Source organism: Trametes versicolor, assembly GCF_000271585.1.
Source record: "Trametes versicolor FP-101664 SS1 unplaced genomic scaffold TRAVEscaffold_12, whole genome shotgun sequence".
In the NCBI taxonomy this organism is placed as follows: Eukaryota; Fungi; Basidiomycota; class Agaricomycetes; order Polyporales; family Polyporaceae; genus Trametes; species Trametes versicolor.
The window spans coordinates 1242448-1258739 of record NW_007360332.1 but is presented as its reverse complement, the minus strand read 5'-3'; the positions used below and the strand labels follow the sequence as shown (position 1 = coordinate 1258739).

General features: G+C 57.4%; 5 protein-coding genes across 5 annotated transcripts; 2 read left to right on the top strand and 3 right to left on the bottom strand.

The window, feature by feature from the left end:
• Nucleotides 1–85: 85 nt before the first annotated feature.
• Nucleotides 86–2591, top strand: TRAVEDRAFT_52669 (uncharacterized protein; the record flags this gene model as incomplete). The annotated part of the gene is made up of 9 exons (XM_008045318.1): nt 86–124; nt 179–225; nt 1099–1115; nt 1178–1255; nt 1308–1598; nt 2069–2076; nt 2136–2216; nt 2249–2362; nt 2421–2591. 9 exons carry the CDS (start codon nt 86–88, stop codon nt 2589–2591), a joined length of 846 nt encoding a protein of 281 aa, XP_008043509.1.
• Nucleotides 2592–3068: 477 nt separating this feature from the next.
• Nucleotides 3069–5841, bottom strand: TRAVEDRAFT_155074 (uncharacterized protein). The gene is made up of 5 exons (XM_008045651.1): nt 5512–5841; nt 4469–5438; nt 4230–4418; nt 4011–4180; nt 3069–3953 (listed from the first exon to the last, which is right to left on the bottom strand). The coding sequence occupies exons 1-5, from the start codon at nt 5806–5808 to the stop codon at nt 3456–3458; spliced, it is 2124 nt and encodes a 707-aa protein (XP_008043842.1). The 5' UTR covers nt 5809–5841; the 3' UTR covers nt 3069–3455.
• A 351-nt stretch (nt 5842–6192) lies between these two features.
• Nucleotides 6193–6414, top strand: TRAVEDRAFT_52667 (uncharacterized protein; the record flags this gene model as incomplete). The annotated part of the gene is made up of 2 exons (XM_008045317.1): nt 6193–6327; nt 6379–6414. The coding sequence occupies 2 exons, from the start codon at nt 6193–6195 to the stop codon at nt 6412–6414; spliced, it is 171 nt and encodes a 56-aa protein (XP_008043508.1).
• Nucleotides 6415–7473: 1059 nt separating this feature from the next.
• TRAVEDRAFT_52666 (uncharacterized protein) lies at nt 7474–10382 on the bottom strand (the record flags this gene model as incomplete). Its single annotated transcript, XM_008045316.1, has 5 exons — nt 7474–8271; nt 8336–8511; nt 8592–8774; nt 8848–9940; nt 9996–10382. 5 exons carry the CDS (start codon nt 10380–10382, stop codon nt 7474–7476), a joined length of 2637 nt encoding a protein of 878 aa, XP_008043507.1.
• A 609-nt stretch (nt 10383–10991) lies between these two features.
• On the bottom strand, nt 10992–13678 carry TRAVEDRAFT_74824 (uncharacterized protein; the record flags this gene model as incomplete). Its single annotated transcript, XM_008045650.1, has 5 exons — nt 10992–11806; nt 11866–12035; nt 12084–12272; nt 12321–13320; nt 13382–13678. 5 exons carry the CDS (start codon nt 13676–13678, stop codon nt 11048–11050), a joined length of 2415 nt encoding a protein of 804 aa, XP_008043841.1. The 3' UTR covers nt 10992–11047.
• Nucleotides 13679–16292: the final 2614 nt, after the last annotated feature.

The following is a 16292-nucleotide window of genomic DNA, read 5'->3' as shown; positions in this document are numbered from 1 at the left end:
TCTAGCTGCTAGCGGGATAAGGACTAGATTGCGGAGGGACCCTCCGGGACTACGGAGGTGAGTCTTTGAGCATAGGAGTACGGATATGCTCCTCGCTACGCCCCGGTTGCATCCAGCGCAGATCGTGCGTATCCGTTCAAAAGTCTGCATTACATCGCTGACGATTGTCCGTCACCAGGTCAGAGCCGCTCGACCTAGAGAGGCAGCTCCGACGATCGTTGTCTCGTACGTGTTCTTTTTGACACGAGGTGACCCGAGTACAGCGTGTACACAGGAGCATAGCATTTTATCGGAACTGCCCTTCGCCACGAGGGAACAGAAGCAACGCCCGGACTGTATCCGACCACAACACCCTGCCACTGTTCGACGCTGAACGCGTCCAGCGGAGAGCGCAATAACCGTCTCCTGCAAGCCCACTACCGACCGATTTATGACTGTTTGAAGGATTCCTGGAAAATGCTCAGGCATCGTGGAGCTCAGGACGTTGCGACGCTGCAGGCCGCCGCCCACCTGGACTCGGTGGCAGTTGCCAGTATCGCGCCCCAGAAGAAAGGACGCGACTCCGCAACTCCGACGGCGATGCTGCTGCGTGCGCGCCGCCGCTCTGCGCCCACAGGCTCACCATATGATACTCGCATTTTTGATTATCTGCGCCCCATCGCAGCAGGCGGCCACCTCCCCTTTCGTTCGTCCCGCCACCCCAGGTCGCCCATACCACTCCTGGAAGGTCGGGGACACGGCACGCGCCCCCATCGATACGCCCGTTGAAACCCAGCATGAGAACATACCAGCACGCGGCACAAAGGCGTCCGGATTGGGCGAAGCCTTTGTGGAACCCCCACGCGGATGTGTGCGGATTCCGTCCCGCTCAGGCCCGGAGTAGGCCCCCCCAAAGCTATATAAGCTGACCTGCTCGCCCCTCCTCTCTCCCCAGGCCTTCACGGTCGACATTCGCCAGCTCAAGTCCCTCCGAGGCCTATAGACAGCGCGCGTCGTCTCCAAGGCGCGCGCCGCCCTCGTGAGGGCTTGGACGGTAAGGTCGCTCGTATCCTGCGACGGTGGCGTTGTCGCTGATCACCCTTCATGCTCGTTTTTCAGAACACTTCATGCACTCGGTAAGTCATCACGTCTCCCTACGGTGTACGTTCGCGGTTGCTGACTCGCATCCCCCTCACAGCGTCGCATCCGCCACCAGCGGTCGGCAGCGAACGGCCCACTGTGGCGACGTGGGCGGCTTTGCTCATCGCTATAGACAGTGAGAACCTCCCGTGCCACCCGACGCGCATATCACTAACATGCCATGCTAGCCCACCCGCTCGGGACTGGGGCGCTCGACGAATTGTCGGTACCCCTACCCAGTGGTGCCCCATCCACCCTCCCGCTCGGGGCTGCGGTGTCTGACTTTATGTCGGCACCCCTACCCAGTGGGGCTCAACACCCTCCTCGCGCACGCCGCGTCGGACCCCGGGTAAACCCCTGGGATCCGCGTGAGGGGCGGACATCCTCATGGACCGACGCCCTGCGTAACACCACCTCACAAAGGGTGTTGTCGAACATTTACCGGGCACGCAGCGCCCGCGCGTCCGCGCAGACTCCAGGTGAGTCTCAGGTTTTATCTTAAGGTCGGCGCGCGTGCTGCAGGGCGCGCGTCGATATCGCCGGCTCCGGGCCCCAAGCCGGAGGTCGCGCCACGGGCTCAGGTCTCCACCGACCGACGCCCAGCGGGGTCCAATGCGACCCTGCTCCCCGCACCGTCCCCTCATAGTTATGAGGACACCACGTAGTAATGGACCCGTTATGAGGGACGGCAGCCCGTCCACCCTCAGTTATGAGGACACCGCATAGGAACGGCCCCGTTGAGGGTGGATGGACCCCAGGGATAGCGCAGGCCTCTTCGTGGCCCCTGGGACTAGTACCCGCTGCCTCACGGCGGCGGGGAAGCCAACTGCGCTCGTGTCGGCGGACGTCGACATCGTGCAGGTGAGTCTCGCTCGCTTCACCTTGCCTCTTCTACGAACGCTGATACATTCTGTCACTAGGGCAATGTTTTGAGCTCACGCTGTAGCAGGACCATATGTACGTGTTCTGCCCTCATTGCGCGCGACGAACCCACCGCTGACACGCGCATTAAATAGGTTCCTCCGGCGAGTGCGCTCGCTGCCCTCTCGATTGCCGTACCCCGGGCCAATGTGCCCCGTCGCGGGAGCGACGACACCGTGCGTCGGTCTGATACGGCGCTGCTCACAAGTGCGACTTACGACCGGGCTCGACGTACGGGGCGGGTCTTCTCGGGCCGAAGCTGCACACCGCGGCATACGCACCGAGCGACCTCGCGCCGCCAGCGTACATCGCTCCACCCACTGTACGTCTTCCGCTCGCGCGCGTCTTCTCGCTGTGTTGTGCTGATCGTGTCTTCGCAGGTCTCTATATGGGTCTCTATATGCGTGCTTCAAGGCAATCAACAACCACTGTGTGCCTCAAGATTCTCGGGGTACGGGTCGGGTGGGCGCGACGCGGAGGAGCTTGGCCTCGCGCGCGCACCTGGCCCTGGCGCAGGCCTTTACGTGGCCCCCGAGATAAGTACTCGTTGAGGTTTCCAGTGCCTCCGAGGAAACCAACGTGCGCCGAAGTGAGTATCTCGTAGATTACGCTTGTATATGCTGTAAAACGCGAACGGTGTAATGCATTCGTGTGTCGACTGCACCTTCTATGAATACAGGATGCCTTGCAATATCTTGATAACGAGGGTGCCGAGCGACGCGGACGTTGCTACTCCTGGTGCGCGTATGTTATCGATGTCTTGCGCAGCGGTGGTACCGGTTCAACCTAATGAGCTCGCCCGCGGTCATCCGCGACTACGTAAATGCCCCAGCCTGTCCTGACCTGCGCGAGTTTCTCGCTAGATGTGGGTGCTCGTAAAAGTAGTAGAAGTCGTTCGGTCCACGAAACTTGGGCAAAGGGTCCATGTACCAGACTTGCTCTTGAAGCAACAAGGATAAGCCTGAAAGCCTGGCGTCCCACACCATACGCGTGCAGCGCGTATACACGGTACTACGTGTCACAATATGCGAATAAACAATTTAGAATACAATACCAGAACCACAATACATCGCATTCATACAATCCAGGAACATGACTCCAGCGCCGTTCAACATCTAGAGCAACATGCCCCCGTCCGAGTGGAAGCCGCACCCTCTGCTCGTTGTGCCTGCTCAACTCAAGCAGTCGTCTTGTAGGACGTAATCGAAAGTATCCTTACCGCCTTGTACTGATGGCCCGTCCCTGGCGTGGTAGTCTGACCAAGGGCTGTTGCTACGGTAGCATCGATGCTCTTGCCGCACTTCGGCCTAGGGGAGCAGGACTAGCCCAAGAGCGCAACAGCAAACGTTGCGCAACGTGAGACGCCTCTCTCAGCTCGCCCACAGTGTTCCCCAGCTAGTCCACAGCGAACGACCCTAAGAGCCCACGAAAGAGACGTCCGAGCCGGAAGCATAGTTGAGCGGTGGATCGGGTGGGGAGAGCTTGTTCTCAACCCGGTCGTCGCGCGCCAGAGTACGCTGAGCGAGGAAGGTCCGCCAAAACGTCTCCAAGTGCTCGGGGTCAGCCCACAAGTGCGCAAGTTCGCGGGGATTGCTGGTAGGACCCTGCAGGTCCATGACCGCATCCAGCCATGTCTGGATATCGGGGTCGGCCCACTTGACGCGGCCGCTGAACAGGCGGGTAGCGCTGTTCACCCGTTTCGCCGCCCCGCCGTAGAGCTGGCGGCCCATGGAGAAGGTGCGGTCGAAGAACTCGTGCATGAGCGGGCGCAGCTGGTCGGGGCGGAGGTTGTGGCGGAGGTGGAGGAGGCTGCAGTGGAAGACGACGTATAGGAGGGCCTCCATGTCGTCCTGGCAGAAGTGCCCTTTTTCGGGCTCGGTCAGCATTTTGCCCGACATGAACCGCCAGGTGCCCTTGGGTTCGGACGCAGTGAGTGAGGTGCTGCCGGTGGGGCGAGGCAAGGTGCTCACCATTCTGTACGCGCAAAGGGAGCGGCCATCACTGTCAACACGGGAGGATGCTTCCCAGTCGATCAGATAGCCTCTGCGCATTTCGCTGCCGCGTTCTTTCACGAGGAGGATGTTCCCGACGGATATGTCTCTGTGCAACCGCGAGTCCTTTTGAAGGGCGTCCCTCATGGCTGATAGAGTTAGATATGTGCTGACGCAACGAAGTTTGGGCCGGCTCACCCTGAAATGCATCATATGTCGCGTGCAGAAGCTCGTCGGTGCCCTTGAAGCTCTTCAATGCGTAGCCTACGGTTCCGAGAACCAGCCGGTAGTGTACATTAGTATTCACTGAGATCCTCCTCCGGGCAACTAGGGACGCCCAAGATGTCGTGTCGTACACATCAGTCCAGGAATAGTGGATGAGCTCGCCTGCGGAGTAATTATGAATAGCGGCGCAAAGGAGAAGAGAACTGACTTACGCGAGCGCACTTCGCCGGGCGTTGGAAGCCTGTGATAGACATCGCCGTGAGCCACGAGGAGTGGGACGTTGCGCACACCCGCCGTATGTAGTCCGGCGATAACGTCGCCCTCGAGTTCTCCAGGAAGACGCCAAGTGTCCTTGAGGAAAACCAGTCGCCTAGTACTCGCTTGAGCGGCCCAATAGCCGCGAGTGGCACGTCCGCCCAGCATCATTGGAGATGTGACCGGCCTGGAGACGAGGTAGCGGTCGACAACGACATCTGTGCCAGTGTTCACGAAGACGTGAACGGCCATCACATGGCCCTCCTGGTAGTGCTCTGAAACGGCTTCGGCGAGGTCGTCGCCTGTAAGACCCAACTGATCCTCGATATGGCGCGAGACGACGTCTCGGAATACCGCTTCCTCCGCCAGAGTCGCCATCTCCACCGTTTGGTCGTGTCCGCGGTCCATGTGGGAGGCGCAAGCATACCGAGCTAGAAATTCGCAAAGTAGTTCCGGCTGTTCGCGCACATCGAAAGAGCGGCTGACGATGATCCCGGAACGGTCCCAGCGGAAGAGGCGGGCGCGGGAGCCACAGAAGGAGACGGAGAAGAGGCAGAGTCGCTGTTGGCGTGCTTGGATTTCCGTAGCGTACGCGATGTGTTGCCCGAGAGCCCTCTCGATACGATCCCGCATCCGGTCGTCCTTGATCTCGACGACGACGTCGTGCTTCTTCCACTCCTTTGGTTGGCTTGAAGTGAGAGGGTCGATAAAGTATTCGAAAGCAATGTCCGGCCTGACTTCGATGAATAGCTCCGCATAGCCAAGATCAGCGCGCGAATAAGGCGGCAAGTGGCGTACACGTTCTAGGTTTTCCGACCGAAAACAGCAAATGTGAGGTTTCATTAAACCTGGTTCGTGTGGCTGCTCCGAACGAATGGACGTGTTCTCGAAGACGAGTCCGGGGGAACGACTCTTGTTATTCGTGGACTTGTTCAACGCAAAGATATTGAGGGTCATGCATCAGTATGCAGAGCTATATGAACGATAGCAGACTACTCACCAGGGGTTCGTATATAGCTGAAGGGGTAGAGCCGCTCGATGGCACCGCGCTGAAGGCATCCCTGCTGGAGAGAATCTCCTGCTTCCTGTCCGGGGGAACATCGGGCAGGAAGTTGTCGATAAATAGCTGCACCGGCATAGTCCCGACGATACAATCCAGAGAGGCCTGAACATTCCGCTCGATGCGTGCATATGCGTCTCTAGGCTCCAGTCCCCGTACTCCAGAGTGGTGATCGTTGAGAGCCAGCGGACAGTCGTAGACGCATGCCAGACTGTATCCTGTGAGATACCCTGGCATAGTTCAGCAAGCAAGAAGCACTGATGAGGATGGAGTACGGAAGAGGTGCACCTCCTCGCGGAGGCGACTCAGGGGATGAAGTTGCTTTTAGCGCTCGGCTCCCGCTAGATAGGCGCCCGTAGTAGGGGTCCGTTTAGACGATAATTAAACTTTTAAGCTTGACCTTGAACGTTTGAACCTCGATCTCGCAGTTCTCTTACTCTTGGAAGTGTCTCTCTATCAACCATGGACAGAAACTCATCGCCCAGCACGCTTGGCTGTGTCTACGACGCTCCGATGGCTCACACCGATGACGACCCGCACACAAACGGATTAGAACCTCTTAGAGCGTATCCTCGTAACCAAAGGCTTCTCCGAGACGCAGAAACGTGCACGGTCGGACCTATGCCAGTACAGGGGTTCATAGACGCTTTCTTGACTCCGATTCCTGATGGCAAGAAGGAGTTTTTGTCCAGTAAGGGTGCATTCAACGATGTGCCGTCGAGTGGCGCCAAGCCCGTCGACATCTACACGCCGCTGGTGCGTGTATTCCATACTTTATTTCCCTAAACGCGTCTTATGCCCTACCAGCTCGCTGCGTTGAACAAGTCTACAAAGCTTAGGTAGGAGCCGCGCTCCCGGCCTTGTGTTCGAGAACGCGTCAATAATCGCCACCGAACCTCACACACCCGGGTTCATGAAACCACACATCTGCTGCTACACACGTGCCAATCTTAGCAATGTACGCGATGCTCCTGCATCCTCCCGCGCCGAACTAGCGTACGCGGAACTCTTCATAGAGGTCAAGTCAGACGCCACGCTAGACATTTTCGTTGACCCCGCTCCGGACGCCACCAGCGAAGAACGTAACTCGCATGACTTCTTCCAACGTTTCCGGGGAGAGGATGAGGAACGTCAAAGCCGTGCTGAGAGGGCATTCGGGCAACACATCGCATATGCGTTAGAAATACAAGCTCGCCAACATCGTGTGCGCCTGTTATCGATCTCCATCGCTGGTTCTTGTGCTCGCCTGCTGCGGTGGGACCGTTCCGGCTGCCGGCATCATCGTCCCTGAGGCGTTCGACATTTGCGTAATCCCAGGCCTGCTCTGCGATTTTCTTGCCCGCTTTGCCCTCGCGTCCGACCATGAGCGTGGACACGACGTGTCTGTACAGATGGCTAGAGTGAAGGAAGAGCTGTTGTTCCGAGGTGTCGTGACAAAGTCTGTCCAGGATCAGCTGGACACGACTTCGCTGGAGCGGTGGCCCAGCATTCTCAACAGGGATGCGTGCATGTCATACAAATCTCTGTCGAAGACTCCGCGACGCCGACTGTCGAGGCTGAGGATGGAGAGGCAGGGCTAATGAGATGAAGGTTGTACTACGCCGCCGTGCGGGTGGTCGTGTAGTAGGCCTGCCGCGCTTTTTGGCTGTAGATGCAGTCGCGGTATATCCTATGCTTGCAAGGTACTTCGAAACAATTGGGGCTTCCCATTACTAACGTCGACTCTATCAAATACAGATTGACAACAGCGTAACCGGCGACAATATAGATATAGAGGTACATGGACGCGCGAAGGCGAATACAATTAACGGGTATCTGTTGACGATGACAGGTCAGAGGAAGGTCAGTCATCAAATATAAATACGTTGTCTTTACTCGCCTTCGACTTCCACCTCGAGCGTCCTACCGCCGGTCGGTGCTAGGCCCGGGAGTTGCATTCTCGGTCTTCTTAGGCTTCGTCCGCGCCTTCTTCTGTGGAGGCTCTTCAGACGCTGCGCGGCCCTCATGTGCGTCGTGGGAGATGATTGGCAGACTGCCCTTAAGCCCGTTCATGGGCTTCCAGGTTCCGGGTTCCGCCAGCTCGTTCACCTCCTCGCCACCTTGAGGAGGCTCGGCCGCCGCGGAAGCGGCGGGGTCTTCAACTACAGATGGTGCTTGGCCGTTATCCCTGGAGCGGCCACTGCCGCTCGCGACCGTCGCAGGGAGGGATAGGCGGTCTCGTTTCCGCTTCACTCCGACACCGCTCTGGGAGCCGGGATCCGCTCTGTTGTTCGAATGGAGCTTGAAGGTATCCAAGGATTCCTTCCACCACCGCTGCGTCTTGACAGCATCCGCCCACACCCCTGTGCCGACAGTCTTGTTCTTCTTGTCCTTCTTGTACTCAGCTCGGCAAAATTTCATGAGCGTGTCCAGCCAACGTTGGAGCTCCTTGTCTTGTAACTGGACTCGATCGGTCCAGTATCCGATGTTCTGCAGGTTGTAATCCTTGCCAGAACAGCCTTCGTAGCCCTTTTCAGCAGACCAAACACTGATGTCGAGGAACTGCTGCTGAACAAAGTTCAAATTGGAGGGGTTGTTGTGGGGAAGCCAGCGAATGCTGCAAAACCAGGCGACGTAGAGAAGGGACTCCATGTCATCCTGGATTGAGTGTGGCTTCGGCGAACCTGCGCCCACATTGATGGACATGAACTGCCATGTCGCCTACTCGCGGTGCGAGATCTGAGAGTGAGCTGATATACATCCTCGACATATGAACGAGGCTCACATCTCGCGGGAGCATTCGATGGAGATCGGGGAAGCCAACCCGCCAGGACAGTTCCCAGTCGATGAGATAACCTGTTCTGCGGCTGTCCCCTTTCTTTCGGAAAAGTATGATACTTCCCACGCTGATGTCCCGGTGAAGGCGTCGCAATGGCTGGGGCTCATGCGCATCCAAAGCGGCTACGGTACACAACCAAGCGATCGGAAGTAGCTGAAATCAGTAATGCTAACGTGATATTGTGTACTATATGAGAACGCACCAACGAACGCATCGTAGCCTGCATGTATGAGTTCGCGCGACCCCGTAATGTGCGCCAGGCTGTATCCGGCGACCGAGTGGACCAACCGGTAGTGCCGGTACTCGATGATAGCCTGGATCTCCATACCGCCGGCGCAAACCCAAGGCTGGTCTACGAACGTCTGCGTTTTGCTGCTGCAGCAAGCTATGCCCCAGTTGCGACTGAACGTCAGCCGAACGCTCGCAGTAACTTGAAGTCGAAAGGGGGGTAGACGCACCTGTATGCTCCTTCTTCGAGCAGTTGTCGACGACGCACTGCACATGCCCGTGGCATAGAAGCGTTGGCACGTTCCGCACGCGTCGTTGGTTGAGTGCTAGATACACATCGCCTTCCAGCTCCACGCCTTCCACGTTGAATCGCCACGTGTCCTTGAGCAGGACAACCTCCTTTGTGACTGAATCGACAGCCCAGTACACGCGCGTCGCTCGCCCTGATAATGATAACGGCGACACCAGGGGGCGGCAAACCAGGAACCTCCGCTGGTGACACACTGTCGGATCGGTTGGATCGGGAGTGGCTACATGAATGACGCAGACGGATTCCTCCTGGTAGTGGTCCCGTATTTGAGCATCCAGTTTACGCCCCCTCAAGGACAATTGGCTGGCGACGTGGGCTTTGATAGCCTTCACGAATACTTCTTCTTCGGCCTTACTCGCCGGCTCCACCGTCAGATCGAGCCCCCGTTCCGACTCGGTCATGTGCGCAAAACGCCACACAAACTCGCAGAGGAACTCGGGGTCTGCCTTGATGTCAAAGGACCGGGTGATGATGAGGCCAGCACGATCCCAGCGCATCAGTCGCGCTTGAGAGCCGGACATGGAGAGGGAAAAGCAGTGATTGCGGTATTGTCGAGCTGAGATCTCAGTAGCATATGCAATGTTCTGGCCAAAACACGTGGGAGCGTCCTGCGTCGAATATCCACCCCGTAGATCGTGGCTTCTTGGAGACGCGAGGGGAGCAGGGGGGTCGGAAAAGAGATCGAACGAAGGCTGCCCTTTGATTTCGATGAAGAACGCAGCGTACCCCATGTCTGTGCGTGATTTCGAATCACTGATGCGCGGTTCCGGCTTATCGTTGAGTGGTTTAGACTTGTTGGTGCACGATTTCGTGGTGCGCGATTTTGACTTGTCGATGAGCGGTTTCGGCTCCTTGAGAAACACCTGTACACGCTCTAAGTGTTCGTTTGCGTAGCATATGACGTCTGGCTTCAGCGCAGCGTGGCCGGACGTGTCGGGGTGATTGGAGGTGTCGCGAAAGGTGAAGCCCGGGCAGCGAGACACTTCGCCCACCACAGCATTCAAGGCCTTGATCTAATGATGTTCGTCTGCGATGACCGGTGCAACACTGGAGAACATGTACACGCACCAGAGGATCGTATATAAGCTTCTCATTATCAGCCTTCATGGGAACATCGTCAAAGGCGCCGCGTGCACTGGGCATCTTCTTCAAGAGTTCGGGGCTACAAGGGCAGAAGGTGTCTAGGAAGTCTTGCGGCGGCATCGGGCCTAGCACGAAGTCACGACTTTCGTGCGCCAACCTCTTGTAGCGACTGGTCGAGTCGTTGGGGTCGGAACCATAGACCTGCGAGCTGTCTTCAGTCCTTGCGAGGGGTACGTTGTACGTCCCCGAGCCAGCCGTGGACGTGCTATCCTGCCGAGTCTGTGAACCGGTGCCGATGGTAGCATTGTCCCGCACACTCTCCGTAGGGTCTGGGCTAGGCAGAGAGTCGGAACCCCGGGGGGATAGAGACATCGTTAAGCCAGTCGAGACGGCGGGTTTCAGCGGGGGATGTATAGGTGGTCTGTCTATCGCGAGGGTGTCTGGTGATGAGACTCTCCCACAGAGGCTCGCCTTCATAAAACCTCAATGAGCGCCAGTACATCGGCGTTATTCCTGCCTGGAGTTTCTCTATAGCGGAGATCCGGTAAGTGCAGACCGATATTTGGACTGCCTTCCCATGGCCTTCACGCCGAAGACGTAACCGTCACTGCGTGTCTGCGTGAGAAATGAGACGTACCTAGCGGTCCAAGACCTGCTAGACATGATCCCGTTACACGAGCGACAGTTCGGCCCTCTGGATAACTGGTACTTCAAGTTGAAGTACTGTTGCAAGTACGAATGTTACTCGCCCAAGACCTGGAGGGCCTTTTGCGACCACATTGAATGGAGAAGCATCATTTGACGGCCGACGGTGTCTTTCAACGCATCTGACGATGCTCCTGGCTGGTTATTGTCTTGTGCACTGGTAGTTGTCGAGGGGACCAACACATCCATAATGAACACAAATACATCCACGAAACACGTACATCCAGCACAGATTGGGCAGAAGCGGTGCACAAGGGTTATAGGGTACACCCGAAGGGGGAGGCCGTGGGGGCATGAATGTAACCGAGGACAGGCTCGTGAGGATAAGCCAATCAGCGTGTCCGAGGTCGTCTGGTTGGCTTAGAAGTCTTGTTATCACCCCGCGTCGGCGGTATGACACGTAGCGCATCGTGACGAGCCTGTGCGACTAGGGCAGCAGAGTTTGTACGACTTCGCAACCTGTCGCTTCGGCGAACGCGAAGGTCGTTCGTCTCCAGGGGTTGTTGGCGCTTCCGCTTGCCTAGTGGAACCGGCGCCGCAATAGGCTCGTGGTCTTCGCAGAAAGAAGTTGTCGATGGGGAACGAGGCCTGAGAGGAACAAACGGGCGGTCGGAGCCAGGAGCTTCGTTCGACGGCGGCTCGGGAGTGGAGAGCTTGTTATCAACTCTGTCGTCGCGAGCTAGCGTATGCTCAGCGAGAAACTCTCCCCACAAATTGTCCAAGTTTTCGGGAGCCGCCCATAGGTGCTCAAACTTTTCACGGTTTTCGGGGCCTTGGGGGCCGTGCAGGTCCATGACCGCATCTAGCCACGCCTGAAAGTCGGGGTTGGTCCACTTGATGCGACTGCTCATTCTGCGATTGACGCGGTTTACGCCTTTATTTATGCCGCCGCAGAGGTAGCCGTCCAAGAAGAAGGAGCGGTCGAAAAATTCGTGCACGATCATGCGCAACGTGCCCGGTGAGAGGTTGTGCCCAAGATGGATGAGGCCGCAGTAGAAGACGACGTAGAGGAGAGACTCCATGTCATCCGGGAAGGCGTGTGGGTGGGCGGGTTTTGCTTGGACGTCGCTGGACATGAATCTCCACGTGCCCTGGCCCAAAGACATCATCAGCAGGTGAGCTCATATAGCGCGAACGGCTGGATGCTCACCATTCTACTCTTGTCCAGTGAGTGGCCTTCGCTATTGATGCGCGAAGACGCCTCCCAGTCGATCAGGTAGCCCTTGCGAGTCGCACTTCCGGCTTCCTTGACCAGGATGACATTACCGACGGACAGGTCTCGGTGGAGACGTGAGTCCTTGTCAAGAGCATCCCTCATGGCTGTTACGATTAGACGAATGCGAGCGCAGCAACAGTGAGATAGCTCACCGTGGAAAACATCGTATGTTGCATGCAGAAGCTCGTCCGTGCCCCTGAAGCTCTTCAACCCGTAGCCCACGGTTCCGAGGACGAGGCGATAGTGAATATAGTTGGATGTGGAGATCTTCCTATCGGCCACTCGACTCGCCCAAGACGTGATGTCAAACATTTCAGTCTGGGTAGACTGAATGAGCAGGCCTGAGAAGGCTGTCAGCGAGCGTACAGACGAGAATAGAGGGCACGTACGTGAACGTGCTTCGCCCGGCGTTGGAAGCCTGTGGTACACGTCCCCGTGCGCCACGAGCAGCGGCACATTGCGCACGCCCGCTCCGTGTAGAGTGGCGATGGCGTCGCCTTCAGATTCCAAATCAAGGCGCCAGGTGTCCTTGAGGAAGACCAACCGCTTAGTGCTCGCCTGCACAGCCCAATACCCGCGGGTGGCGCGGGATCCCAGCGTGGATGGAGATGTGACTGGTCTGGAGACGAGATAGCGTTCGACGACCACATCCGTGCTAGAGCCACCTGAGGTGTTCACGAACACCTGCATGGCCATTACACGTCCCTCCTGGTAGTGCTCTTTGACGGCGTCGGCGAGATCGTCGCCTGTGACGCCCAACTGGTCCTCGACGTAGCGGGAGACAACATCCTGGAACGTCGCCTCCTCTTCAGCGGTGGCCATCTCGACCGATTGGTCGTGTCCGCGTTCCTTGTCAGACGCGCACGCAAAACGAGCTATGAACTCGCAGAGGATCTCTGGCTCCTCGCGGACGTCGAACGAACGGCTGACGATAAAGCCAGAACGATCCCAGCGGAAAAAGCGTGCGCGGGAACCGCATAGCGCAATGGAGAGGACCCATAGACGATGTTGACGAGCTTGGATTTCCAAGGCGTATGCGATGTGCTGCCCGAACGCCCTCTCGACACGGAATTGCACCCTGTTATCCTCGAATGCCACTGCAATGTCGTGGGCGGCCCACTCCTTACGCTTGGAATCCGAGGGAGGGTCGACAAAGTGCTCGAGATCGGTGTGTGGTCTGACCTCGATGAAGAACTCTGCGTAGCCCATATCTTCGCGGGAGGATAATGGTAGCCGCCGTACGTGCTCTAGGTTTTCCGCAGTGAAGCAGCAGATGTGTGGCTTCATATACCCTGCCTGATGAGGATTCTCTGAGCGCATAGAGGTGTTCTCGAAGACGAGTCCGGGAGCGCGACTTTTGTGCTTTGTAGACTTGTTGAGGGCGGTGATCTCCATGGGTCATCGTCAGTCTCCAAACTGATGTGATTAGTGCCGTCTCCAAACCACTCACTAAAGCTTGGTATACGTCCGATGACGTAGAGCCACTCGAAGGTAACGACCTAAAGGCACCTCTGCTGGAGAGAATCTCCTTCTTCCTATCGGGGGGGACAACGGGCACGAAGTTGTCTAGAAAGACATGCACCGGCATAGTGCCGACCGTGCAGTCAAGAGAGGCTTGGATATTCTGTCTGATGCGTTCGTATGCTTCCCAGCGCTGAAGCTCCCTCGTTTCGGAGAAGTAATCGTTGATAGGCACGGGGCAGTTGTACACGCATCCAAAGCCGACGCCTGGAAGGGTATCTGTCATAGCAAAGGACTACCAGAGAGCATAGACGATGAGAGATGTTTCAGGTTATACAGTCTGCAAGGAGGTGAGTGTGGGGACACAAGGTTGAACCTTCGCTTAGCGCTCACGCGCACGGCTGAAATCCCGAGTACGGACAAGCGCCTATTCGTCGCGACCTTCCGACTGCAGTAAACGCCTTGAATCCCACCTACCGCGAGGACGTACGTGAGATTATCTCACGCCACGAATAAGCTCGTGTCCTCGCTCGCGTTCTTGCAACCGTTAGCGTCGTATCTTTACCAGGAGGGTATAGAACGATCGTTAGGGCCACTGCAATGACGGCTTGGGGATGGATTGCTCCGGAACGGTTTGGATGTAGCACGCCAGAGGGGGTATGACATACAGGTCGCGCACGGCCGAACCGTGTGTCGTGTGTGGTATCTTCCTGGCCATGAGTTGCTACTTCGCACTGTCTTTGCCGTAATGAATCTTGAAATCATTATCACCAGGACCGTCACCCATACATCGAACGGTGCGCATAGATACCGGCCGAATTCCACATAGCGCCCATACTGCTACCGTATTTGGAATCATTCCGTAGCCCTGCACATCGAGGCGCTCGTTGTACTGCCTTTTTCGGCGACAGCATTGGCGCTGCACTTCCCTCTGCCCTTTTCTGGTCCGCCCAATGGAGCACATTTCACAGCCAGCCTCCGGAACTCTAAATTGCTAGTTTGTCTGTAATTTGATGCTCCGCGCCAACCTTCGCGTGCATGGGTATCTGCGCGGCGGCAAAACCAACCTGTTCGTATTGTACCTCTCTCCTCCGCAGCTCGCTAGCCTCCTCTTCTAGTCTCTACTCTACTTCCTCTTAATATCTGTCCGTCTATATTCCCTTCTAATGCCCGAATTTCCCTCCCCTACCCTGGTGGACCTTTGGACGACTGGCGGAGGCTCAGAACAACTGGACCTGCCTGAGATGCCTGCCCCTGAGCCTCCCCTGACTGCGCGACTGGACAAGGGCAAAGAGGTTGCCAGAGCGGTGCCCGTGACTGGTACGCAACCCCTGTTCTGTTCCTGTCATGGCCAGCTCTTTGACCAGTGTTTAGACCCGCTGCCAGGTTCCGCATCGCAGGATACGCAGCAGGACGATGCCGCCCCTACGGCAGAACTTACCCCATCCGTGCGGGGGACGCCCCCACCCTCGTCTAAGCGCAAGCTACAACGACAGACTTCGGCTACACATGCTTCGCTCTCGGAGGAGGGCGCTACACCAAAGCGTAAGCGAACCCGTGCATCAGGTGTTCTCGACCTCGCTCAGCAAACGTCAGCCTCTTTGGATATCGAGGGCAGCATTTCCGCGTCGAAGCAGAAATCGGCAAAGCATACCGTCGCCTCGCTCACCGACGTCGTCCTTGCACTCGAAGGACAGTTCGCTTCCTTCCGCCAGAGCGTAGAAGCGGAACACGCTGCTGCCCCGGCGATTGAACACCGCATCCAGGAGTGCCTCGCAAACTCAGAGAGCCGGTTGCTTCAACAGGTCGTTGCAGTCCTCCGCTCCGAGATGTCATCGCAGGCAGCGCAGCTCCGTGACTCCCATGCCAACATCATCACGCAGGTCGATGCCCGTCTACGCGACATGGCCGAGAGTATCGAGGAAGTGGGGTCGAACGCGATCAACGCCGGCCTCGCAGCGGACCGCGCGACCGCCCTCGCGTCACGACCTCAGTACATCCATGCACCCTCTTTGGCTATACCTACGCCGCCCGCTACCCTAGTCCCCAACCTGTCTGTTGAATCGGGCATCCAGCTCGGTACCGGACAGGTCGACCCACTCCGACGTGCAGAGCAGGCCTCACTGTCCCCGCTTCCGTCCGAACCATCCACCAGTTCGGTCCGTCCGCGGTCCCCTCCTCCTGCGTATGGTCATCAACAACGTTCCCATGTGCCTGCGCCACCCGCGATCGATGGCCGCGGTTCGTCGAGCGGCCAGACGACGTCACGCGGGTGGGTGGCGCCCAACATCCCTCCCACGCCCTACATACCTCTGCCACCGTCGGTGCCCTCCACATCGCAGTTTGTGCCCCTGCCTCCGCCCGTCGCCAGCACCGCGAACAACGGCGACAACTCAAACCGAGGCTCTCGCGATACTGGCCGTGCTGTGCGAGATGACCGCCGTCCTGCTGATGTCGTCCTGGGCCCGATTCGTTGGGAGCCTGCCAAAGTACGGGAGCAGGTTCTTGCTATCTCCGAACCTATCTTCCAGAACACCCCCGCCCTCAAGCAGCACTTTATGAACGCTACCATCGACGCCTCCCCAACCTTTGCTCGGATCAAGTTCTCCCAGCTGAAGGACGCTCGGATCTACGCAGAGCTGTGGGGTTCCATTGGTGTTCGCTCGGATCCTGACTATGCGAGTGTGAAGGCCGTCGTGCACCTGTAAATTTTTTCCCTGCCCCGTACACACTATATCTCACATCATGCATGTAACCGTAGTCAACCCGGTGATTCATTATCGATTTGTTCATGGAATCTGCATGGGAGCCTCGCACTCAGACTCACGTCATTGGCCTTCCGCGAGGAACTCTCGCAATACGATATTGTCCTCATTCAAGAGACATATCTACGCCCAGAA

What these genes read in the sequence shown, in the direction of transcription:
- TRAVEDRAFT_155074 (XM_008045651.1), bottom strand. Translation starts at nt 5,808, where the DNA reads ATGCCAGGGTATCTCACAGGATACAGTCTGGCATGCGTCTACGACTGT. An exon ending in GCCCGGCGAAGTGCGCTCGC is followed by an intron (nt 4,419 to 4,468) that starts GTAAGTCAGTTC and finishes ATTACTCCGCAG; the next exon opens with GCGAGCTCATCCACTATTCC. An exon ending in CCCTTTGCGCGTACAGAATG is followed by an intron (nt 3,954 to 4,010) that starts GTGAGCACCTTG and finishes TCCGAACCCAAG; the next exon opens with GGCACCTGGCGGTTCATGTC.